The 25,115-nt window shown below is 47.4% G+C and overlaps 1 protein-coding gene across 1 annotated transcript in view; it reads left to right on the forward strand.

The window, feature by feature from the left end:
• The first annotated feature begins 8,838 nt into the window (after nt 1-8,838).
• Nucleotides 8,839-25,115, forward strand: part of lcmt2 (leucine carboxyl methyltransferase 2) — a 55,054-nt gene continuing 38,777 nt past the window's right edge. The window contains exons 1-2 of the mRNA XM_078404273.1: nt 8,839-9,024; nt 22,928-23,052. Coding sequence (XP_078260399.1) covers nt 8,953-9,024; nt 22,928-23,052 — 197 coding nt within the window. The 5' untranslated portion in view covers nt 8,839-8,952. The remainder of the gene's footprint in view (nt 9,025-22,927; nt 23,053-25,115) is intronic.

A 25,115-nucleotide genomic window follows, 5' to 3' on the forward strand; every position in this document is an offset into this window, starting at 1 on the left:
AACTCCAGCGAGTACAGGCCCAGTGCTGACAAACACTCATCGTAGGTTAACCCACTCATTCCTGGGATCATTCTTGGAAACCTTCTCTGGACCCTCTGCAGAGCCAGCACATCCTTCCTCAGATATGGGGACCAAAATTGCTCGCAATGTTCCAAATGCGGCCTGACCAGCACCTTGTAGAGCCTCAGCATTACATCCCTGTTTTTGTACACAAGCCCTCTTGAAATAAATGCTAGCATTGTGTTTGCTTTCTTTACTACCCATTCGACTTGTATATTAACTTTTTGGGAATACTGCACTAACACTCCCAAGTCCCTCTGCACCTCCGATTTCTGGATTCACTCCCCATTTAGAAAATGAGGAGAGAATCTTTATTCCTACTACCAAAATGCATGACGCCACACGCTACACTATATTCCATCTGCCACTTCTCTGCCCACTCTCCCAACCTGTCCAAGTCCTTCTGCAGAGTCCCTACTTTCTCTACACTACCTGCCATTCCACCTATTTTAGTATCAACTGCAAACTTGGCCACAAAGCCTTCAATCTCCTGGTCCAAACTATTAATATACAACGTGAAGAGCAGTGGCCCCAGCACTAAGCCCTGTGGAACTCCGCTAGTCACTGGCAGACAACCAGAAAAAGCCCCCTTTATTGCCACTCTTTGCCTTCTGCCATCCAGCCAGCCAGCTATCCATACTAGTATCTGCCCTTTGATACTGTGGGCCCTCATCTTCCTAAGCAGCCTCACGTGTGGCACCTTTCTGAAAATCTAAGTAAACAACATCTACTGTCTCTCGATTTATTCACAAAATGCTGGAGTAACTCAGCAGGTCGGGCAGCATCTCGGGAGAGAAGGAATGGGTGACGTTTCGGGTCGAGACCCTTCTTCAGACTGATCCAGCAGGTCGGGCAGCTAATCTACTGACTCTCCTTGGTCTCTCCTCTGACTTGGCCACTTTCATTACTTTGTCGTTAAAACTGCTTAGAAATTGCATTTATATGTGACATATTAAGGTGCTGTATAAAGTTTAACTGAACGTGTGATTTATTAATCCAGATTTCATGGTATTTTTATCCAATGCATTTTTAAACAACCTTTAACTATGGCTAGATGATGTACTCTCAGAAGCATAGTTGATTTGTCTTTTAGATTGCAATTCATTTCCCAAGAGTCACTGGTAAGGCTGACTGGTGTGCATCTTAATGTGGTATAAAAGACAAAGCAACAGGGTATGATTTAAATGTCACAGATTGTAGCAATTAATGGGCCACTTGCTCCCGACACTACACTTTTGGTATTGTTCCTTTAGAACAAGGAACACAGCAGGGGATCCACATAATTAAATATGTCAAAGACAGCAATGGCATTTCTTCACTAAAGTAAATCATGGTTAAAATGTGATATTTTCCTCAGAGAATTATAGGAATTCATGCAGCTTTGGTTTCACAAATAGCCAAAATTAATCTGCCTGAAATCCCAGCCTGAAACATGTGTGCTTCAGTAAATGTAATGGAAAACAATCTTTGCAGGAATTATATACTTCCAAATTTTTGTTTTAATTTTCAATCTTGCTGGATTTCAATATGATCATGCAATTAACAACATATTCATGGTCACACACAGAAAAGGTTCTTTCATAGCCTGACAATATCCTTTCAAAAATTGTCCTCACTTTACTCCTTTCATCATTAGAAATGGACCATGCACTGGGTACCTCCCTCTCTATTCTGTAAATAACCATGATTTCTTCCAGCTAATAATCGTCACTGAGATTCCAAACAACCTAACCAAAGTCACACATGGTCTGTTACCATTACCTATCCATTTGCACTGGTGGATGTCTCTCGTAACCTGCATTGGAGCACTGGAGTATCCTAGGAATCTATCCTTGATGTCTTTGCTTACACATTACACCCCCACTACATCAACTGCTGATAAAAGGTCTGATTCCTTCTGTGTATTTGCACTAACCTGCTCTCCATATCCACTATAAAAAGACACAAAGTGCTGGAGTAAAAAAAAGGCACAAAACGCTGGAGTAACCCAGCGGGTTAGGCAGCATCTCTGGAGAACATGGATAGATGACATTTCAGATTGGGACTCTTCTTTTGACTCTATCGATGTTCTCCAGAGATGCTGCCTAACCCGCTGGGTTACTCCAGCATTTTGTGTCTTTTTTTGTAAATCAGCATCTGCAGTTCCTTGTCTCTTCATCTCCACTATCTCTCTCGACCCTTCAGTGGTCTTTGTAATCTCAACTGTCCAAAACCCAGTTTGTGCTATAGTCAAAGCTTGGGAAAATCAAAATACTAATCTTTAGATCCCCTCCCATTCCCAATCTGACCTTTCTGTCCTGGGCCTCCTCCACTGTCAGAGTGAGGCCCATCGCAAATTGGAGGAACAGCACCTCATATTTTGCTTGGGTAGTTTACACCCCAGCGGTATGAACATTAACTTCTCTAACTTCAAATAGCCCTTGCTTTCTCTCTCCATCCCCTCCTCCTTCCCAGTTCTCCCACCAGTCTTACTGTCTCCAAGTACATTCTATCTTTGTCCCGCCCCCTCCCCTGACACCAGTCTGAAGGGTCTCAACCTGAAACGTCACCCATTCCTTCTCTCCCGAGATGCTGCCTGACCCACTGACTCCAGCATTTTGTGTCTACCTACCATTCAGATAATAATCTGCCTTCTTGTTCTTGCTACCAAAGTGGATATATTGCATCTGCCATGCATCTGCCCACTCACCCAAGTCACCCTGCAGCCTCATAGCATCCTCCTCACAGCTCACCCTGCCACTCAGCTTTGTGTCATCCGTAAGCTTGGAGATGTTACATTTAAACTTGGAGATGTTACATTTAACAATAGTAACATTTACAATAGTAACAATGGTGGTGATAGTGAAAAGGTGACAATAGCAAGCATCAGAAAAATTCCTTAAGAATTTTATATGTTTCTCTAAGATCCCCTCTCATCCTTCTAAATTGTAATGAATATAAGACCAGTCAATCCATTCTTTCATCATATCTCACTCAGTCCCACCATTCGTAGGTAATTTTTGAAATTCAGACTTTTGTTCAACAGCTTTAAATACCTGGGAGTCCACATCAAAGAGGATCTGACATGGACAACACACATTGCCGTACTGGTGAGTAAGGCAAGGCAGCGCCTTTACCACCTCAGACAGCTGAGGAAATTCAGAGTGTCTCTGAGAATCCTTCATTGCTTCTACTCTGAGGCTGTAGAGAGCATCCTGCCCGGCAACATCACAGTCTGGTTTGGGAACAGCTCTGCCCAGGACAGGAAGGCCCTGCAGAGAGTAATGCGTTTGGCTAAACGCTCTATGGGAACTACACTCGCCCCCCTGCAGGACCTATACATCAGGAGGTGCAGATCCAGAGCCAGCAACATTATGGGGGACCCCTGCCACCCCAGTAATGGACTGTTCCAGCTGCTACGGTCAGGCAAACGCCTCCGCTGTCACGCTGTGAAAACGGAGAGGATGAGAGGAGTTTCTTCCCACAGGCCATCAGGACTATTAACTATTATAACTCCAGGGACTACATTTTCTTTTCTGTATTAATTTTAATTTTTATGCTGTAATTGTAATTATTTTGCACAATTCGCAGGCATTGCCACTTTCATTTCACTGCACATCTTTATGTGTATGTGACAAATAAAGTAGACTTGACTGCGAAGCCCACATGGCTCTGTGGAATATGGGGAGGGCAAGAGCCTACTCTTCACTCTGGAGACACAAAATGCTGGAGTAACTCAGCAGGTCAGGCAGCATCTCGGGAGAGAAGGGGTCATGTAGGGACATAGGGATTGGCCAGGTAATAGAACCCTCGGATTGGGTTACGGTCACGGGGTGAGGAAGCGCGGGGTATTTAAATGCTTGGCGCCAAACGTTAGATTAGAGATTAGATTAGTGAGTGAAGTTAGTGTTCGTCCAGAAAGAAGTCTGTTGCGTTTGTTACGGGTTTTATACCAATAAAGTATTTGGATAATACCACTCGTCTGGACTCACTACATTGGTGACCTCGAACGTAGGAAGAAAGCAGCAGCATGTCGCAGGCGGGAGCGAGCGCGGGCGAAATCCATCTACCGCCGTTCTGGGCCCATCAGCCGCACCTGTGGTTTGTGCAGGCAGAATCACAGTTCCATCTTAAAAAGGTGGAGGAAGACCAGAAGTACCACCACCTGGTGAGCTGTCTGCAGGCGGAGGTGGCTGCGTGGGTCAGCCGATACCTGACCAGTCCACCCCAAACGAACCAGTACGTGGAGCTCAAGAAGCTCCTGCTGCGGACCTTCGGCTGGGCCCAGAGCCAACGGGCTCTGAAGCTCCTCCATTTGCCAGACCTGGGGCAGCGGCTGCCGTCGGAGCTGATGTCCGAGATGCTGGCTTTGGCGGGCGACCATCAGCCGTGCATGATATTCGAAGCGGTCTTTCGGGAGAAGCTACCTGGGGACGTCAGGTTGGTGTTGGCAGACGTCCCTTTTGAAGATCCGGTAGCGTTCGCCGAGAAGGCCGACACGCTCGTGAGGGAACGCAACGCCCGAGACGGCTCCGTTAACCGGGTCTCGAGGCCCAGCGGCAGTCGGGGGTGCGGCCGGGAGAGCGACGCATCGGCCGCTATTGCGCAGCCGGCCCGCCAAGAGAGGGCGGCGGCGCCTGTTCATTGGCAGCGGATAGGCGTGGCTGGTGCTCTTTCCATTGGCGGTGGGGCAGCGAGGCACGAAGCTGTAGATCCCCGTGTTCATTTCCGGGAAACGCCTGGGCCGATCGACTGTAGAGGCAGTCTCGGTTGGCCGTAACCACCGCCTCTACGCTACGGATCAGAGTACCGGGATCGTTTTCCTAGTGGATACGGGAGCGGTCGTAAGTATTGTGCCCCCCTATGACTGTGAAGTTCGAGTGGGGGAAAAGGGCCCGCCCCTAATTGCAGTGAATGGTAGCACCATCCGTACATACGGTAAAAGGACCATGTCCCTGTCCTTCGAGTCCAGGACTTACCGTTGGGAATTCATCGTTGCGGATGTGGGCCAGGCCATATTGGGGGCAGATTTCCTATGGGCGTTTTCCTTGGTCGCAGACGTCCGAGGAAGGGGCCTACAACCCTCGGCTGATGTACGGCCTCGGGGTACTGGGCCAGAGGCTTCTACAAGCGCCGCCCCACCCAGCCTAGTTATCCAGTCCATTACCACGGCTCCCGGTCAGTTCGATGCAGTCCTGGCCGACTTCCCGCAGCTCCTCGTCCAGCGTTTTGATTCACCTTCGGAGAAGCACGGGGTCGTCCATTTCATTCCAACCGAAGGGCCGCCGGTTTTTGCCCGGGCACGGCGCCTCCCACCCGACAAGCTGGCCAGGGCGCGAGAGGAGTTCCTAAACTTGGAGAGGTTGGGAATTATTCGGCCTTCGAGTAGTCCGTGGGCCTCCCCCTTGCACATGGTTTCCAAAGCATCTGGGGGGTGGAGACCATGTGGTGACTTCCGTCGACTCAACGCGGCAACACGGCCGGACCGCTATCCGATTCCACACATTCAGGACTTTTCAGCTAGCCTGGAGGGGGCGACAATATTTTCAAAAATTGATTTGGTGCGGGGATACCATCAGATCCCGGTCCACCCGCCGGACATTCCGAAAACAGCGACCATCACCCCGTTCGGACTGTTTGAGTGGTTGCGTATGCCTTTCGGCCTTAAAAATGCAGCTCAGGCATTCCAGCGTTTGATGGACCGGGTGGGTCGAGGGTTGCCGTTTGTCTTTATTTATCTAGACGATATTTTGATTGCCAGCCGTTCGGTCCAGGAGCACTTAGTCCACCTCCGCACGGTGTTCCAGAGGCTGCAAGACCATGGCCTGATTCTCCATCCGGACAAGTGCCAATTCGGCCTGTCCGCGATGGATTTTTTGGGTCACCGGGTTACTCTGGCCGGTGCCACTCCTTTACCAGCTAAGGTGGACGCGGTCCGCTCTTTCCCCCGCCCGACTACCATCAAGGGCTTGCAGGAGTTCGTGGGCATGGTCAATTTCTATCATCGGTTCGTGCCTGCAGCAGCTCGGGTTATGCGCCCCCTTTTTCAATGTCTCGCAGGTAACCCCGCGGAGTTGGTATGGTCCGTAGCTGCGGAGACGGCTTTTGTTGCGGTCAAACAGGCTCTCGCCAACGCCACCATGCTGGTGCACCCGCGCTCCTCCGCCCCCACAGCTCTGACGGTGGACGCCTCAGACGTGGCGGTGGGTGGGGTTTTGGAGCAGCAGGTCGATGGTAATTGGCAGCCTCTGGCGTTTTTCAGCAGGCAGCTCTCTCGAGCGGAGCTCAAGTACAGTGCGTTCGATAGAGAGCTCCTGGCCCTTTATTTAGCAGTCCGCCACTTCCGTTATTTTTTAGAAGGCCGTTCTTTCGTGGCCTACACGGATCACAAACCTTTGACATTCGCTTTTGCTAAGGTTTCTGATCCGTGGTCGGCTCGCCAGCAGCGGCACCTAACCCTCATTTCGGAGTTTACGACCGATGTCCGTCATATTGCGGGTAGGCTGAATGCCGTTGCTGATGCCCTGTCCCGGCCGGCCATTCCCTCCGTAGCCGTGGTTGGTAAACATGTGGATTTCCAGGAGCTAGCGGAGGCTCAGCGCCTGGAAGGAACTGCCGCGGTGTACGCCTCCACAACCTCGGGACTGCGTTTAGAGCAGGTGGCGTGTGGCCCCACAGGTATCAAGTTGTGGTGCGACGTTACTCTCCCACGCCCTCGCCCGGTGGTGCCTGCCGCTCTGCGGTGCAAGGTTTTTGAGGCCATTCATGGCCTGGCACATCCGTCCATCAGGGCGACTTCAGCCATGGTGGCTGACCGGTTTGTCTGGCATGGCCTGCGAAAGCAGGTGGCAGCCTGGGCACGCGCCTGCATTCCGTGCCAGACCTCCAAAGTCCATCGTCATGTCCAGCCCCCATACCAGAGATTCGAGGTTCCCCCCGCCCGTTTTTTCCACATCCATGTGGATTTGGTGGGTCCATTGCCCTATTCTAGGGGTTACACTCATCTACTGACGGTGGTTGATCGGTTCACTCGTTGGCCGGAGGCGCTCCCGTTGTCGGACACCTCGGCGGCCTCCTGTGCACGGGCCCTGGCGTTGCATTGGGTGGCTCGTTTCGGGGTCCCGGCTATCATCACTACAGATCGGGGAGCCCAGTTCACCTCGTCTCTCTGGGCCGCGCTGGCGCAGCTGTATGGTGCTCGATTACAGCAGACCACCGCCTATCATCCCCAAGCCAACGGGATGGTTGAGCGTTTCCATCGGCAGCTGAAGGCGTCCCTCTGTGCTCGCCTGACTGGCTACGATTGGGCTGACCAGCTGCCTTGGGTCCTCCTCGGCATCCGTACGGCCCCGTGGGCTGAGCTGGGCACATCTTCGGCCGAGCTCGTCTACGGTTCGCCCCTGCGGGTGCCGGGCAACATTCTCCTTTCCACTCCCGCCTTGCCGCCATCCGTCACGTCAGTCTTGGGCTCCCTCCGGGAACGGGTGGGTTCTCTGGCTCCAGTCCCCACCTCTAGTCACGGAAGCACAGCAGTTCACGTTCCTTCGGAATTGCGGAGCTGTGATTTCGTGTTTCTTCGGAAAGATTGCCACCGCCCCCCTCTCCAGCCGGTTTACCAGGGCCCGTTCCAGGTGCTCAAAAGAGGGACTGTAACCTTCACCTTGCAGGTAGGAAATCGTCAGGAGCTGGTTTCAGTGTCCCGTCTCAAGCCGGCCCATTTAGACCAGGACCTCCCCGTGTCGGTGGCTCAGCCGCCGCGCCGGGGCCGGCCTGTGGCTGCTCGACTGGTCCCGTCAGCGGCGCCCAGTTTACCACCTCTTGGGCCTCCGCCGCCTATGGTTGTTCCCGGGCTGCCGTTGTTCATCAAGTGCCCCCCGTCACCTGCACCCTCCGCTCCAGTGGACCCCCCATCGCCTCCAGCGGCGGCGTCCACCCCGCCTCCTGTCACGCTGGGGGTATCGGTTTCCCCCATCCGTACACGTTCTGGGCGGGAGGTTCGGTCGCCCGTGAGGTATGGTTTCGAGGGTTCTGGGGGGGGGGTCATGTAGGGACATAGGGATTGGCCAGGTAATAGAACCCTCGGATTGGGTTACGGTCACGGGGTGAGGAAGCGCGGGGTATTTATATGCTTGGCGCCAAACGTTAGATTAGAGATTAGAGATTAGATTAGTGAGTGAAGTTAGTGTTCGTCCAGAAAGAAGTCTGTTGCGTTTGTTACGGGTTTTATACCAATAAAGTATTTGGATAATACCACTCGTCTGGACTCACTACAGGGGGACGTTTCTGGTCGGGACCCTTCTCCAGACTGATGTCAGGGTAGAGCCAGGGAGAGTAGAGATACAGACGGTGATGTACAGGGGTAGAGATGGTCCTCACTTGGGGTTTTTCTCCGTTGAAAGTCTGCAGAAGCATGATTGCACGACAGTCACAGCTGTGGCTGGGCTGGGGTGAAGTTCAGCACCTGGCGCCCACAGGCCGTTGCCGGGGCGACCGCTTCCCCGCCCGCAGGCGCTCAGCCCGGCTCGCCACCAGCGCGCAAGCGCGGGGCTCACGGGTGAGTGCGCATGCGTCAAACCCTTCGCTCGGCCCGTGACTCCCCATCAGTGCGCATGCGCCAATCCCTCATTTTCGGTCGGCGTCTCCCATCAGCGCGCATGCGCTGACCTCTTCAGCGTCTTTCCTCATTAATGCGCATGCGCCTTTTCGGCGTGAGCGCGCATGCGCGGCGATTAGTCCTGATTGTTGTCGGTGCGCAGGCGCGGGTTTACGGTTAGTGCGCATGCGCCGATCCTCGGCCGGTCGGCGAGTCCCCATCAGTGCGCATGCGCCTTCGCCTCCGCCTCGGTCGGGCCGGTCGGTCCGGTCGGTCGCTGCCTCCTGGCAGTGCGCAGGCGCGGAGCGGCGGCCCCGGCGATGGGTGAAGATGGCGGCGGCGGCTCCAGCAGCGGGAGGAGGAGGAGCAGACAGGCCGGGAAAGATGCAGCTGTGAGTGATGCCAGTGACTGTCCGCGATACAGGACAGCTCCATCCACAAAGCTTACGTTTGAGCTCCGAGCGCCTCGAGCCGACATTCATGTTCACAAGTGATCGGAGCAGCATTAGGCCATTCGGCCCATCGAGTCTACCCCGCCATTCAATCATGGCTGATCTATCCCTCCGTCTCAACCCCACTCTCCTGTCTTCTCCCCATAACCTCTGACAATCAAGCATCTGTCAGTCCATTACCATTGACTCGGCCTCCACAGCCTTCTGTGAATGAATGAATGAATGAATGAATGAATGCTTTATTGTCACAGTGATATTCTTTGTCTTGAATACCCTAGGTATGCAAAGGGTAGCAACATAAAGGACGCTGACACACGATGGGATAGTCCCAGCCTCAACTACCTCCTCGGGCAGCTTGTTCCATACACCCACCACACTGTGTGAAAAAGTTACCCCTCGGATTCTTATTAAATCTTTTCCCCTTCACCTTGAATCTATGTCCTCTGGTCCTCAATTCCTCTACTCTGGGGAAAAAACTACCCGATCTATTCCTCTCATGATTTTGTACACCTCTCTAAGATCACCCCTCATCCTCCTGTGCTCCATGGAATAGAGACCCAGCCTACTCAACCTCTCCCTATAGTTCACACCCTCTAGTCCTGGCAACATCCTCCTAAATCTTTTCTGAATCCTTTCAAGCTTGACAATATCTTTTGTATAACATGGTGCCCAGAACTTAACACAATATTCTAATGTGGTCTCACCAACATCTTATACAACTGCAACATGACCACCTAACTTCTATACTCAATAATCTACTCAATGCTCTGACTGATGAAGGCCAAAGTGCCAAAAGCCTTTTTGACCACCTTATCTACCTGCGACTCAACCTTCAAGGAACCATGCACCTGTGCTCCTAGATCCCTGTTCTACAACACTACCCAGAGGCCTACCATTTAATGCGTATGTCCTGCCCTTGTTCGACGTCCCAAAATGCAACACCTCACACTTTCCATCAGGCCAATTCTCTGGATGCGTTCAAGAGAGAGCTAGAGCTCTTAAAGATATGGGGAGAAGGCAGGAAGGGGGGGTACTGATTGTGAATGATCAGCCATGATCACATTGAATGGCGGTGCTGGCTCGAAGGGCCGAATGGCCTGCACCTATTGTCGAGGACACATGCACTGTAAAGGATCAACGACATGGCACTAAAATTTGTTCGCTATTGGCAAACAACTGTGTGATGGCACTAATTTTTTTTTAAATGTGTTGTATGCCTCGGCCTATGTGGTGAAAGGTAAGGACTAGAGGAACTGTCCCTGTAATGACTGGGGGGAGGGGGAGAACGAGCGGGACTGCAGGATAACGAGGAGGAAGTGTGAGGGCCTCGTCTATGATAGAAGAGGGGAACCCCCATTTCCTAAAGAACGAGGACATCTTGGATGTCCTGGTATGGAACACCTTATTTTGGGCACAGATGCCGCTTAGACGGAGGAATTGGTAGGGGATATAGTCTTTAAAGGAGGCAGGATGGAAAAAAGTGTAGTCCAGATAGTCGTGGGGACTACTAACATCTACACCAGTGGAGACACAAGGAACTGCAGATGGTGGAATCTTGCATAGAACACAAGTGCTGGAGGAACTCTGGGTCAAATGGCATCTATGGAGGGAATGGACAGAATATTTCAGGTTGGGACCCGTCTTCAGATCAGGTGATGAAATATAATGCCAGAGAAAGGGATATGGTTGGGACAGTGCAGAGGGAATAGGGGATAAAGGGGAAATGGGGAACTCTGGGATGGAGATGAGTATTTGAAGGAGGGGGAAGGAGCAGGTGACTGGGGAGTGAGAGAAATGTGTGAGGGCCGATACTCCTACACCATTTTAGTAGTATCTAGATGAGCACTTGAATTGCCACGGTATAGAAGCTGAGGCAAGGTGTTTAAATGGGATTAATGTAGATGGGTCCTTGATGACTGGCTTGCAGATGGAAGGCCAAAAGGCCTGTCCCAGCACTGTATGACTCATAAAACTAGTGCTCTGAAACAAAACACATTGTGAATAAGCCACTATTTTCTTCAATGGAATAATAAGATCTTTATTTGGTCTGCCAAAAATGACACACTATAATCATAACTTCCAGTCATTTCCTTCGGCAGATCAACCTTAGTGTTTTCTGATCCAAAATTATGCTTTGAACTATACAAAGTTCATATTTGTACCTCATTGACCAAATATTTCCCCCATCTCACCAATCAAAACACATCCCTACTTTGTGATCACATCTACACTTGACTTGCCAGCCTTATTCTAGATCACCCTGCCAAAATCCACAGCTTTCATTGTTGCTGCAATCTAAATCACGATTCAAAATCCTTGACAGAGACTGGAGCACATAACCCAGGTGAACAATGTAGGGTAGTGCTGGAAGAGTGTTGTAACATTCAGAAAAGTATCTTTCACATGAGAAGTTAAACAGATGCCCACTCACAAAATAAATAAGTCATCTGGCCTCTCAAGCCTGCCTTCCTATTCATTTGAATAATGGCTGACCGTCTACCTCCACACCATTTACTTTCATTATCCCATGACTCCGCTATCTTTAAGAGCTCTAGCTCTCTCTTGAAAGCATCCAGAGAATTGGCCTCCACTGCCTTCTGAGGCAGTGAATTCCACAGATTCACAACTCACTGACTGAAAAAGTTTTTCCTCATCTCCGTTCTAAATGGCCTACCCCTTATTCTTAAACTGTGGCCCCTTGTTCTGGACTTCCCCAACATTGGGAACATTCCTTAGTCTAGGGGCCACGTCCGCACTCGCAGTCTGCCGCATCTTCAGTGTATCCCCACTTCAGCATGTTCGATTTGCCCCTCCCCATGCCTGTCTGCAGTCTGTTAAGACTGCGCCAGGTTATCCACGGCTGGTCAGAACCTGGTGGGAGTTTCTCAGAGGGATCGATTGCCATGTGAATGTCTTCCGGAGATTTCTCTAGTCTCTCTTTCAAGAGTTTTGAGCCTTCTGGACGATGCACTGCAGTCCAGGGGATGGACAGAAGAGAGGAAACTTCTGCGTGATTTCAAATGCTGAGGGTGGTCAATGCAAAGGGTGGTCATGTAGGGGGTGTCTTTCATCCTCTGATTGTCTGAGGCGTTCTTTATGACTGGCTACAGCTCTTCTGATTCCAGGAGGTGCAATGCCAGAGACTGGGTAGATGTTGTCAGTCTTGGTTGGTTTCATGCATCCACTGATGCAGCGACTGCTTGTGTTTAGCACAGGATCAATCTTCCTTGCATGAGCTGAGCGCTCCCAGACTGCGCAGGCATACTCGGCAGTGGAGAAGCAGAGAGCCAGAGCTGTTGATCGAGTGGTTTTAGAATCTGCTCCCCATTTTGAGGTACTCAGCTTGCTAAGAAGAGAATTTCTGGAACTGACTTTTCCTTTAAGCTTGGCAATATGTGCTTTGTCGGTCAGAGATCGATTAAGAGTCGCACCAAGATAGACTGGACTGTCACAGTGCTGCAGTCTGACTCCATATACAACACATAATCCACTGACATTTTTGCCGCCTCCAACGGTATCCCACCACTAGTCACATCTTCCCATCTCCACCACTTTCCGCAGAGACCGTTCCTTCCGCAACTCCCTTGTTAACTCATCCCAAACCATCCCCTCCCCAGGTACTTTCCCCAGCACCCGCAGGAGATGAAACACCGATCCCTATACCTCCCCACTCGACTCTGTCCAGGAACCTCGACAGTCTTTTCAGATGAGGCAGATGCTCACTTGCACCTCCTCCAATCTCAGATCAGCGAGACCAAGAGCAGACTGGCCGATTGTTTTGCTGAACACCTTCGCTCAGTTGCCTTGGCCTATGCGATCTCCCATTTTCCAAACACTTTACTTCCCATTCCCACACTGACCTTCCGGGCCTGAGCCTTCTCTATTGTCAGAGTAAGGCCAAACGCAAATTGGAAGAACAGCACCTCATATTGTGTTTGGGCAGCTTACTACCCAGTGGTATGATTGTTGATTTCTCTAACTTCAAGTAGCACTTGCAACTCCTGTCTCTCCGTCCCTCCCCCATCTTAGTCATCGTACTTGTTTCATTTTCATCCTAAGATAGACACAGAAAAGCTGGAGTAACTCAGCGGGTCAGACAGCATCTCTGGAGAAAAGGAATAGGTGACGTTTTGGGTCGAGACCCTTCTGCTGAGTTCAATTGTATCACTCATTATCACCTTCCCCACAGCCAACAATGGACCATTGTGGGTTCCACCTTAACTTGATCATTGTTGCTTTTTGCATATCTTTCATTCATTTGTTCTATAAACCTATATCTATCGTTTCCCTCTCCCCTGATTCTCAGTTGGAGGAAGGGCCTGAGCCGCTGAGTTACTCCAGCTTTTTGTGTCAATCTTCTTCATATCTATCAATTAATCAAAATCATGGTCCCAAGATCCATCATGTCTGCAGATCAAAAATAAAGAAGGAAAACATTGGCTGGGATTGAATGCCTACTGGTTTATGAAAGAAAAAGTGATTATGTACAAACTTCATACTGACAGCAGCAGAGGTGCATTACTCCTGGGTCTCTGGAGCTGTAAGCTTGCATCATCACTCTGGTATCGTCCTCAATTTTTCCAGGATCACGGAGAATACCACCAATAGTTTAGTTTGAATGTAATTCAGTAGGAAAACATTTTATAAGAATACTTGCATGCATAGATCTGCATCAGTTAACAAAGTGAACACAAAATGCTGGAGTAACTCAGCGGACAGGTGATAGAAGGAATGGGTGATGTTTCACGTCAAAGGTTTCAAAAGTCTTTTATTGTCACATGTACCAATTAAGGTACCGTGATATGCAAATTACCATACAGCCATACAAAAAAAAAGGCAACAAGGCACACAACTACATAAAAATTAACATAAACATCCACCATAGCGGATTCCCCACATTCCTCACTGTGATGGAACGCAAAAAAGTCCAATCGTCTTCCTCTTTATTTTTCCCGCGGCAGCCGAACCATCCGTCAGGGCGACCGAAGCTCCCGCAGCTGGCGGTCGAAGCTCCCGCATCAGGGCGGTCGAAACTCTCACGGCTTGGAGTTCCCGATGTTCACGATGTTCCGCGATGTTAAAGTCTCGTAGGCACCCGCGGTGGAGCTCTCAAAAGTCGGTCTCCAGCAAAGACCGCCAACTCCTCGATGTTAGGCCGCAATGCGGATGGAGAATGCGATACGGAAAAAAATCACATCTCCGGTGAGCTAAGAGAGTAGGAAAAGTTTCCCCCGACCCCCCCACCCCACACATAAAACATGCTAAAGAACATTAAAAACATACATTTAACACAAACTATTTAAACACAAAGAAGGAAAGGACAGACCGACTTGGCGAGGCAGCCATTGCTGGCGCCACCCGATGGTCTTCAGAGATGTTGCCTCTCCCGCTGATTTACTCCAGCAATTTGTGTCTACGGTGTAAACCATCTGCAGTTCCTTCCTAAATAAAGTAGACCGTCCGATTAAGGAAAATGTGCAATGAAGGGATTAAGGATGGAGGAAAATGTGCAATTAAAAATATTTGAGAGGGTGGAAGTTGGTGAATCAAATCAGCAAAAGTTCTAAGGTTTTTAAGAATAGCAGTCAGAAAACTGCAGATGCAGGGAAATTGAACTGTTTTGACAACAGGCCTTCTACCTAAACGATGCGCACTGTTCCTCTTTCCACACATGCTGCCTTGCCTACTGAGTTTATACCAATATTTCCTGTGGTTCGAGTGTAGTTGGCTTTGATTCCAAAAAGTGAAATAATATATGGTAAAGTGTATGACAATACAAATGAGTCCATGTAAATGGTTTGAACTGTCATAATTCCAGATAAATTCCTTGAATTAGCATTATATCTGTAATAATGACCTCACACAAACTGCCATAATCTGGACAAAGAGTAGCAAATAGAGTCATGGATAGACACAGAATGCTGTAGTAACCCTGCAGGTCAGACCAACATGTCTGGAGAAAAGGAACCGGTCATGTTTTAGGTCGAGATCCTTCTTCAAGTCTGAAGAAGGGTCTCGACCCGAAACGTCATTAATTCCATTTCTCCAGAGTTGCTGTCTGACCCGCTGAGTTACTCCACCATTTTGTGTCTGTCTTCGGTTTAAACCAGCATCTGCAGTTCCTTCCAACACAAGTAGAGTCATGGAATGGCTACAGCACTGAAGAAGGCTTTTTTAGGTCAGTAGTATAGATCCAAAAAAAGCAATGACTTTTACACATGCCACAATTTGCCTTCCTACAGTTTGAAAACAACCATTCATTATGACTCTCTATTGCCTGTTTCATAATTAACTTAGTATCTAAGGAATGAAAGGTAGACCCAAAATGCTGGAGTAACTCAGCGGGTCAGGCAGCATCTCAGGAGAAAAGGAAAGCGTGACATTTTGGGTCAAGACCCTTCTACAGACTGATGTCAGGGGAGGGGACGGGACAAAGATAGAATGTAGTCGGAGACAGGAAGACTATTGAGATAACTGGGAAGGGGAGGGGATAGAGAGGGAAAGCAGGGACTATCTGAAGTTAGAGAAGTCAATGTTCCTCCAATTTACGCTGGGCCTCACTCTGACAATGGAGGAGGCTCAGCACAGAAAGATCAGATTGGGAATAGGAGGGGGAGTTGAATATCCTTTTTATGTGGAAACGGGGCTGCATACTGGTTTACATAAAAGGACACAAAGTGTTTTAGTAACTCAGCGGGTCAGGTGGCATCTCTGGAGAACAAGGATCGGCAATGTTTCTGGTCGGGACCCTTCATTCAGAGGGAGGAGGGGTAGAAAGCTGAGAGAGAGTAGAGGCAGGGCAAAACTTGGGATGTGAAACGTGGACACAGGCAAGATGGGGTTTTGATAGGCAGATGGTTGGAACATACGAGGAAAAAAAATTGCAGATGCTGGTTTAAATCGAATGTAGACACAAAATGCTGGAGTAACTCAGCGGGTCAGGCAGCATCTCGGGAGAGAAGGAATGAGAGACTGAAGGGTCTCGACCTGAAACGTCACCCATTCCTTCTCTCCCGAGATGCTGCCTGACCCTCTGAGTTACTCCAGCATTTTGTGTCTACATTTGGTTGGAAGATAGGCCAGATATCCTTTTTATGTCTTGATCTGCAGTTTTGTTACGTGACATTTTATCAAAAGCCATTTGGATATCCATGTGCACTGTATCAACTGCATTATCCTCATCAACTCTGTTACTTCCTCAAAAAATTCAATCAAATCGAATTGGGATTTTAGCAGGAATTTTGGCAATAGTTAGGAAATAGTTGCACTCTAGCCCAATATTTCATATCTAAAATTGCTGCAATGGTTTAGCATACTGTCCCTTTCCACTTCCAGAAGCACCTCCTCTCAAAGACACATGTGTTGCATTTTTTGTTGTTGATATTTTAAAATCTGTTTAATATAACAATTTTGTGTTGAAACTTTAGACATTAGTGGAATTTCGGTTTGGCACTGAGGTCAAGGATCATCTGTAATCTGATTGATCTGATTAGAAACATAGAAAATTGATGCAGGAGGAGGCTATTCGGTCCTTCGAGCCAGCACCGCAATTCATTGTGATCATGGCTGATCATCCACAATCAGTAACCTGTGCCCAACTTCTCCCCATATCCCTTGATTCCACTAGCTCCCAGAGCTCTATCTAACTCGCTTTTAAATTCATCCAGTGATTTGGCCTCCACTGCCTTCTGTGGCAGAGAATTCCACAAATTCACAACTCTCTGGGTGAAAAAGTTCCTTCTCACCTCAGTTTTAAATGGCCTCCCCTTTATTCTAAGACTGTGGCCCCTGGTTCCGGACTCGCCCAACATTGGGAACATTTTTCCTGCAGGAATGAGGGGTCAGATGATCAACTTGGCTTTGATTTGTCCTTTTCACACCTTACATGCTCTTTGTACCCTTTCATATTTCTGGTCACCCTCTTCCCTGACTTAGTCTGAAGAAGGCTCTCAACTATAAACATCACCCATTCCTTCTCTCCAGTGATGCTGCCGGACCCCCTGAGTTACACCAGCTTTTTGTGCCTGTCCTACATAGAAACATAGAAAATAGGTGCAGGAGGAGGCCATTTGGCCCTTCGAGCCAGCACCACCATTCATTGTGATCATGGCTGATCATTCACAATCAGTAACCCGTGCCTGCTTTCTCCCCATATCCCTTGATTCCACTAGCCCCTAGAGCTCTATCTAACTCTCTTTTAAATTCATCCAGTGAATTTGCCTATACTGCCTTCTGTGGCAGAGAATTCCACAAATTCACAACTCAGGGTGAAAAAGTTTTTTCTCACCACAGTTCTAAATGGCCTCCCCTTTTTTCTGAGACTGTGGCCCCTGGTTCGGGACTTCCCCGACATTGGGAACATTTTTCTTGCATCTAGCTTGTACAGTCCTTTTATAATTTTATACGTCTCTATAAGATCCCCTCTCATCCTTCTAAATTCCAGTGAATACAAGCCCAGTCTTTGCAATCTTTCCTCATATGACAGTCCCGCCATCCCGGGGATTAACCTCGTTAACCTACGCTGCACTGCCTCAATAGCAAGGATGTCCTTCCTCAAATTAGGAGGCCAAAACTGCACACAATACCCCAGATGTGGTCTCACCAGGCCCCTGTACAACTGCAGAAGGACCTCTTTACTCCTATGCTCAAATCCTCTCCTATTCATTGTGTTCTTATGTATGAATACCATGGGAATTCTGTTTTGCTGTGAGATTTCTTGAGAAACCTTTCACGTCGTAATGAACTACAATGTGGTATTTTTGAAACACATAGGCAAACTGGATTTCGTCAGGTGACCTTCGTGCATGCTGTAACAATACAGCAGGATTTGTGAAGTTGCTTACAAATTACTATTTTTAAAAAGCTGTGTGTGGTCCAGCCACTTCTAAGGATTGTGATACTGACAGCAACAATCATTCATTTTAATATACTATTTGTCTTTATTAACAAATGTAATAGATGCGTATATTTAAAGTAGATTTAGCACCTCTCATCCTTGTTGCTGCTCTGTGCGCAATGAGATGATTTGCATTCCGCCCACATTCTTACAGTCAATTAATTCATAGAATGATGTAGCACCGAAGAAAGCATTCATTCAGTTTGTGTTTGTGTTGGTTATTTGCTAGTGCTAGCAAATAAGTCACACTCAATTGCTTTTTTTACCCCCATATGTGTATATTTTGTTTACCCTTTAGCTATCCAATTCCCTTTTTATGGTTGTTGCTTCCATCTGATTTTGAATTCCAGACTGTTACACATTTTTTTTTTAAATCCTCATGTCTCTGGTTCTTCTGTTAATCATTCTGTCTAGCTACTTATCTTTTCAATACTACAGTTTTGACTATTTTCTTTGTTAAAATATTCTATTGCTAAAAAGAAGACAACTCAATTGTCTTTACACACTCCAAGTAGCTGAACTCCCTCAACCCGAGGACAATTCTTACAAATATTTCCGCACCCTGAGCCCCTCCTGATTTGTAGTTCCCTGAAATTGAACACATTGTTCCTGCTTTATAAACACGAAGCATAATTTTCGTAATTGTGAACGCTATTCTTGTAACCAAGCCAAGCAGCCTTTTTTATGTGTTCAGTGACATTCTCAATCCATCACGCCACTTGTCATCTTCAGAGTTTTTGAAACATAACTGTTCCTGAAGATCCTTTAAGAAGGTCTGGTTTATTTAATTTGGAAATCAAAAATCAGTTGTTGGAAACACGGGTCAGTCAGCATTCTGGGGAGAAAGAGTTTACATTTCAGGTCGTGTAGGAAAATAACTGCAGATGCTGGTACAAATCGAAGGTATCCCAAAATGCTGGAGTAACTCAGCGGGTCAGGCAGCATCTCTGGAGAGAAGGAATGGGTCTCACCTGGAAAGACTGTTTGGGTCCTTGGATGGAATCAAGGGGGGAGGTAAAGGGACAGGTGTTGCATCTCCTGCGGTTGTAGGGGAAAGTGCCTGGGGAGGGGGTGGTTTGGGTAGGGAGGGACGAGTGGGCCAGAGAGTTATGGAGGGAACGGTCTCTTGCGGAACGCAGAAACGGGAGGAGATGGGAAGATGTGGCTAGTGGTGGGATCCCGTTGAAGATGACGGAAATGTTGGAGGTGGAGGAAATTTTGAAGGATTATGTGTTGTGTGCGACGGCTGATGGGGCGGAAGGTAAGGACTAGGGGAACTCTGTCTCTGTTGCGACTGGGGGGAGGGGGAGCAAGGGCGGAGCTGCGGGGTACCGAGGAGACACGAGTGAGGGCCTCATCTATGATGGATGAGGGGAATCCCCATTCCCTAAAGAATGAGGACATCTCGGATGTCCTGGTATGAAACACCTCATCATGGGCACAGATGCGGTGTAGACGGAGGAATCGGGAGTAGGGGATAGAGTCTTTGCAGGAAGCAGGGTGGGAAGAAATGTAGTCAAGATAGCTGTGGGAGTCAATGGGTTTGTAATAGACGTCAGTCAATAGTCTATTTCTTGTGATGAAGACTGTGAGATCAAGGAAGGGGAGGGAGGTGTCGGAGATGGTCCAAGTAAATTTCAGTGCAGGATGAAAATTGCTGGTGAAGTTGATGAAGTCCAAGAGTTCTGCATGGGTGCAGGAGGTAGCACCAATGCAGTCATCAATGTAATGGAGATAGAATTCGGGGATAGGGCCAGTGTCCGCCTAGTACACGGATCGTTCAACATACCTTACAACGAGGCAGGCATACCTGGGGCCCATAGCTACGCCTTGGACTTGGAGGAAGTGGGAGGAGTCAAAGGAGAAGTTGTTGAGGGTGAGGACCAACTCCGCCAGGTGGAGTAGAGTGTTAGTGGAGGGAAATTGGATGGGTCTGCAGTCAAGGAAGAAACAGAAGGCTTTAAGGCCTTTCTGATGGGGGAGGTATAGAATGGTTTAGAATGGTATAGAAAGGTTTAAGGCCTTTCTGATGGGGGGAGGTATAAAATGCTGACTGACCTGATTGTTTCTGTGACTTTTTACTTTTATTTAAGCTCTCCCTGATGGGACAGGGGAAAAGAGGGAGTGGCCTACCCTTGAATATGCTGCTGGCCTTGCCGAGGCAGCGTGAGGTATAAATGGAGTCAATGGAAGGGGGGTTGGTATGTGTGCTGGCCTGGGCTGTGTCCACAATTCTCTGCAATGCCACTTTCTTACTTTTGGTTCTGCTTCACTGGTACGGGAATCTTTGAAGGGAAGCAGGTCTGGACCACGATCCCTGCCAGTGATCTTGTGTAATTGCTGCAGCTATCTGTGATTTGTGTTGATCTCATAACATCCCCAGGCGTTACGCCTTACCTTGTTCTTACTCTGTGGCCTAACTGAGTTGATAATCAGATGAAAGAACATCTGAACTCTTAATCCAATCTATCATTAGGATATACTTATAATCATACCATTCCATAGAAGACGACAGGAAAGTAAATATAACTATTCTAAGGAGCCAATGAAAATGGGAAGATAGGGAGGAAGCAATATGGAAATCCATCATATTAGCAGACTAAGCAAAGTGGCGATAATGTGATTAAATGAAAGATTAGTTATCCAGAGACCTCAAAGAAATTCCACCCTCATATCTCTAGAATTTCATTTCAACCAAAAATATGGAATTAAAAGAAACTAGTCTTCAATAATGTCCATAAAACTACTAGTTAGTTGGTAGTGGTTTGCAGAATGCGGGTAAACTGCAGTTTTTACCTAATGTGGTATATATTTAACTCCATATGCAGCAGTGTAGTTGACAGTTTCTGAAATTCCTTAATGAACCACTTTATTTGAAGGTGGTCAATAAATACTGGTTTTGCTCAAATCATGAAGAATATCTTTAAAAAAGAACTATGAAAATCTACCAAGGGAAAATGCTGATGATAAAAGGGAGACATAAAGGATTGCAGATGCTGGAATCTGGAACAAATTCTGCTGGAAAAACTGGAGGGAAATTGATAGTCAACACTGTGTGTCTAGACCTGTCTGCACTGGAAGAGTGGAGGGGAGATAGCCAGCATAAAATGGTGAAGGGAGTGAGGCAAGAGCTGGCACATGAAAAGTGCAAGATAGACACAAAATGCTAGAGTAGACACAAAACTCCGTTAATCTAGCACACTCAGGACAGGCAGCATCTTTGGAGAGTAAGAACGGGTGATGTTTTGGGTCGAGATTCTTCTTCACATTTGACCCGAAGTGTCACCTATTCCTTCTATCCAGAGATGCTGCCTGTCCTGCTGAGTTACTCCAGCATTTTGTGCCTATGTAAACCAGCACCTGCAGTTCCTTTCTACACATGCTCGGCGGATCCAGGTGAAGAGATGTTGAGTGGTGGGTAGAGTCAGGTGGGGGAGGGATGGGGAGAGATAACTTCAGAGGCAGATTGGTGCAGGTAACCAGTGGCTGAAGATGATGGACTCTGGAGAGTGAAGGATGAGACCAAAGAAGGGAGGCGCATGGAAATAGTGGGAGATGTCTCAGGTAGGTACCTGAGGGCAGGTGGTGTGGTAGGGGAAGGAGTTGGGTGAGAGGGGACGGTATCTGGGAAAGAAGCAGAGTATGAGGTGATGTTCCTCCATTTTGTGTTTGGCCTCACCCTAACAGTTGAGGAGGCCGTATAGAGAGAGGCTAGACCGCAGATAGACACAAAATGCAGGAGTAACTCAGCGGGTCAGGCAGCATCTCTGGATAGAAAAAATAGGTGATGTTTCGGGTCGAGACCCTTCTTCAGATGCTGCCTGTCCCTCTGAGTTACTCCAGCACTTTGTGTCTATCTTCGGTGTGCACCAGCATCCACAGTTCCTTCCTACACATTATAGAGAGAGGTCGGTGTGGGAATGGGGTGGGGAATTGAAATAGCTAGAAACTGGATGCTCCAGGTGGCCACAGCAGATAGAGCACAGGTGTTTAGCAAAGAGAAAGATTGTGACTAAAATGAAGCAATCCTATTGTCAGTTATTACTGTCACTTACCTTGGATATTTTTAGCATTAAAATTTAGTGCAGTATAAAGGATGCCAAACAAAATTGGAACAATCAGTGCTTCTATTCTGGGTCTGTAGAGAGCATCTTGTCCGGCAACATCACAATCTGGTTTGGGAACAGCTCTGCCCAGGACAGGAAGGCTCTGCGGAGAGTAGTGCGTTCGGCTGAACACAGCATGGGAACTACACTCGCCCCCCCTGCAGGACCTATACATCAGGAGGTGCAGATCCAGAGCCAGCAACATTATGGGGGACCCCTACCACCCCAGTAACGGACTGTTCCAGCTACTACGGTCAGGCAAATGCCTCCGCTGTCATGCTGTGAAAACAGAGAGGATGAGACGGAGTTTCTTCCCACAGCCCATCAGGACTGTTAACTATTATATCTTCAGGGACTAATTTACTGTATTCATTTATTTTTTGTGTTGTGTCTTTTAAAAAATCTATAATTCTATTCTGTTTGTAGTTTTAGCACAATCCGCAGGCATTGCCACTTTCATTTCACTGCACATCTTGTATGTGTATGTAACAAATAAAGTTGACTTGACTCGACTTGAATAGTGAGCTGTGTTTTTAGATAAATTTCACTGTGTCAACATGTCTTATTAGTTCTCGGCTTTTTTCTTTGCTCTCTAAACTGTGGCCTGGTTTCGATCTTCTATTCACCGCATCTCAAGGTCCACATAATATTTCATTCTGTTGTAAGCTTTGGGTTTGCAGCTACTATAAAATGTAGAAATGCTGTACCATTCAAACTTAATAAAAACAAGTTGCAAAAGAGACAGATATAAAATGGACTTTGAGGTAAGTGGCAGATGTTTCTGTGTGTGTGAATGTTAGCGTTCAGTGTTAAAATCACTACTTTATTGATCTTTTTGCAGGTCCAAGGCACAAATGACAGCAGTATTGTTAGCAAGTGTTCGATGGTCAATTTGGGCTACTTCACTGATGGATTCCTGAAAGCATTTGTAAATAAAACCACCAGACGAACTCCACTTATAAATCGGTATGGTGCTGTATAACATCCTTTTAGGCACATTGTTAAAAGTTATTATGCAATTTGAATCTTGAATTTTATTTGAGTGTTAGTTTGCTAACATCGTGGTGCAAAGAACAAAATTAGTTCTTATTTTTCACTCTGGGGGTGATGAGTCTTTGAGATTCTCCACTCCAAAGGCTCAGTCATTGACTTAATTAAAAGCTGACACCGATAGATTGTTTGATATATGAGGAATCAAGGGATATAGAGTCAGGGCAGGGAAATTGGTTTCAGTAGAAGATCAGCTATGATTTTACAATATACATTAATGACTTAGATGAAGGGATTAAAAGAAACATTAGCAAATTTGCGGATGACACAAAGCTGGGTGGTAGTGTGAACGGTGAGGAGGATGCTATGAGGATGCAGGGTGAGTTGGACAGGTTGTGTGAGTGGGCAGATGCATGGCAGATGCAGTTTAATGTGGATAAATGTGAGGTTATCCACTTTGGTGGTAAGAACAGGAAGGCAGATTATTATCTGAATGGTGTCAAGTTAGGAAATGGGGAAGTACAAAGAGATCTGGGTGTCCTTGTGCATCAGTCACTTAAAGTTAGCACACAGGTACAGCAGGCAGTGAAGAAAGCTAATGGCATGTTGGCATTTATGACAAGAGGAGTTGAGTATAGAAGCAAAGAGGTCCTTCTGCAGTTGTACAGGGCCCTAGTAAGACTGCACCTGGAGTACTGTGTGCAGTTTTGGTCTTCAAATTTGAGGAAGGACATTCTTGCTATTGAGGGTGTGCAGCGTAGGTTTACTAGGTTAATTCCCGGAAAGGCGGGACTGTCTATGTTGAAAGACTGGAGCGACTAGGCTTGTATATGTGGAATTTAGAAGGATGAGAGGGGATCTTATTGAAACATATAAGATTATGAAGGAATTGGACACATTAGAGGCAGGAAACATGTTCCCAATGTTGGGGGAGTCCAGAACCAGGGGCCACAGTGTAAGAATAAGGGGTAGGCCATTTAGAACGAAGATGAGGAAAAAAAAATTCAGTCAGAGAGTTGTAAATCTGTGGAATTCTCTGTCTCAGAAGGCAGTGGAGGCCAATTCTCGATGCTTTCAAGAGAGAGCTAGATAGAGCTCTTATGGATAGCGGAGTCAGGGGGTATGGGGAGAAGGCAGGAACGGGGTACTGATTGTGAATGATCAGCCATGATCACATTGAATAGGGTTGCTGGGTTGAAGGGCCGAATGGCCTCCTCCTGCACCTATTGTCTATTGATTGTTTTTGAATGGTGGATTGTTTTTCAATGTTTTTGAATAGGTTTGAAGAGCAGAATAGCCTTCTGTTACTTCTACTGTTAATGTTCTTATGAATGGGATATTTGGGAATAAGCCATAAATATACAAAGCTGAACATAAGTGGATTTTGTTTCCCCCTCATGATAATCACAAGCTTGTGACTGCTATTGTCTTTTGGCACAAAGAGAAATGTGCTAAATTATTCCCTGGATTATTAGAACAGATGTTAAATTTGTAAAAATGCAACAATGGATACCATCACTGCTAGATTCAGGGACAGTTTCTTTCCAGCTGTAATCAGGCAACTGAACCATCTTACCAACATCGTGCAAAGGGGCCAGTCATAGGATGTACCAAGGATGTACCAGTAAAAACATAGCTTCAGATGTGATGTTTAAGTGACGTTTAGTTTAGAGATACAGCATAGAAACAGGCCCTTCAGCCCACTGAATCCCCGCCAGCCAACGATCACCCTTACACTAGTTCTATCCTACACACTTGGGACAATTTACAGAAGTCAATTAACTTACAAACCTGCACGTCTTTGGAATGTGGGAGGCACCTGGAGAAAACCCATGTGTTTACAGGGAGAACGTACAAACTCCGTACAGACAGCACCCATAGTCAGGATTGAACCTGCGTCTCTGCAATTGTAAGGCAGCAACTCTACCACTGTACCACTGTGCCACCCAAGTTTTTCAGAACACTGCTAAGACTGTTAATAACCAAGACATGCATTGCAATCTCATGCAAACTTGAGAATTGTGAACCAAGCTGAGAAA

The sequence above is a fragment of the Rhinoraja longicauda genome, chromosome 8 (assembly GCF_053455715.1).
Source record: "Rhinoraja longicauda isolate Sanriku21f chromosome 8, sRhiLon1.1, whole genome shotgun sequence".
In the NCBI taxonomy this organism is placed as follows: Eukaryota; Metazoa; Chordata; class Chondrichthyes; order Rajiformes; family Arhynchobatidae; genus Rhinoraja; species Rhinoraja longicauda.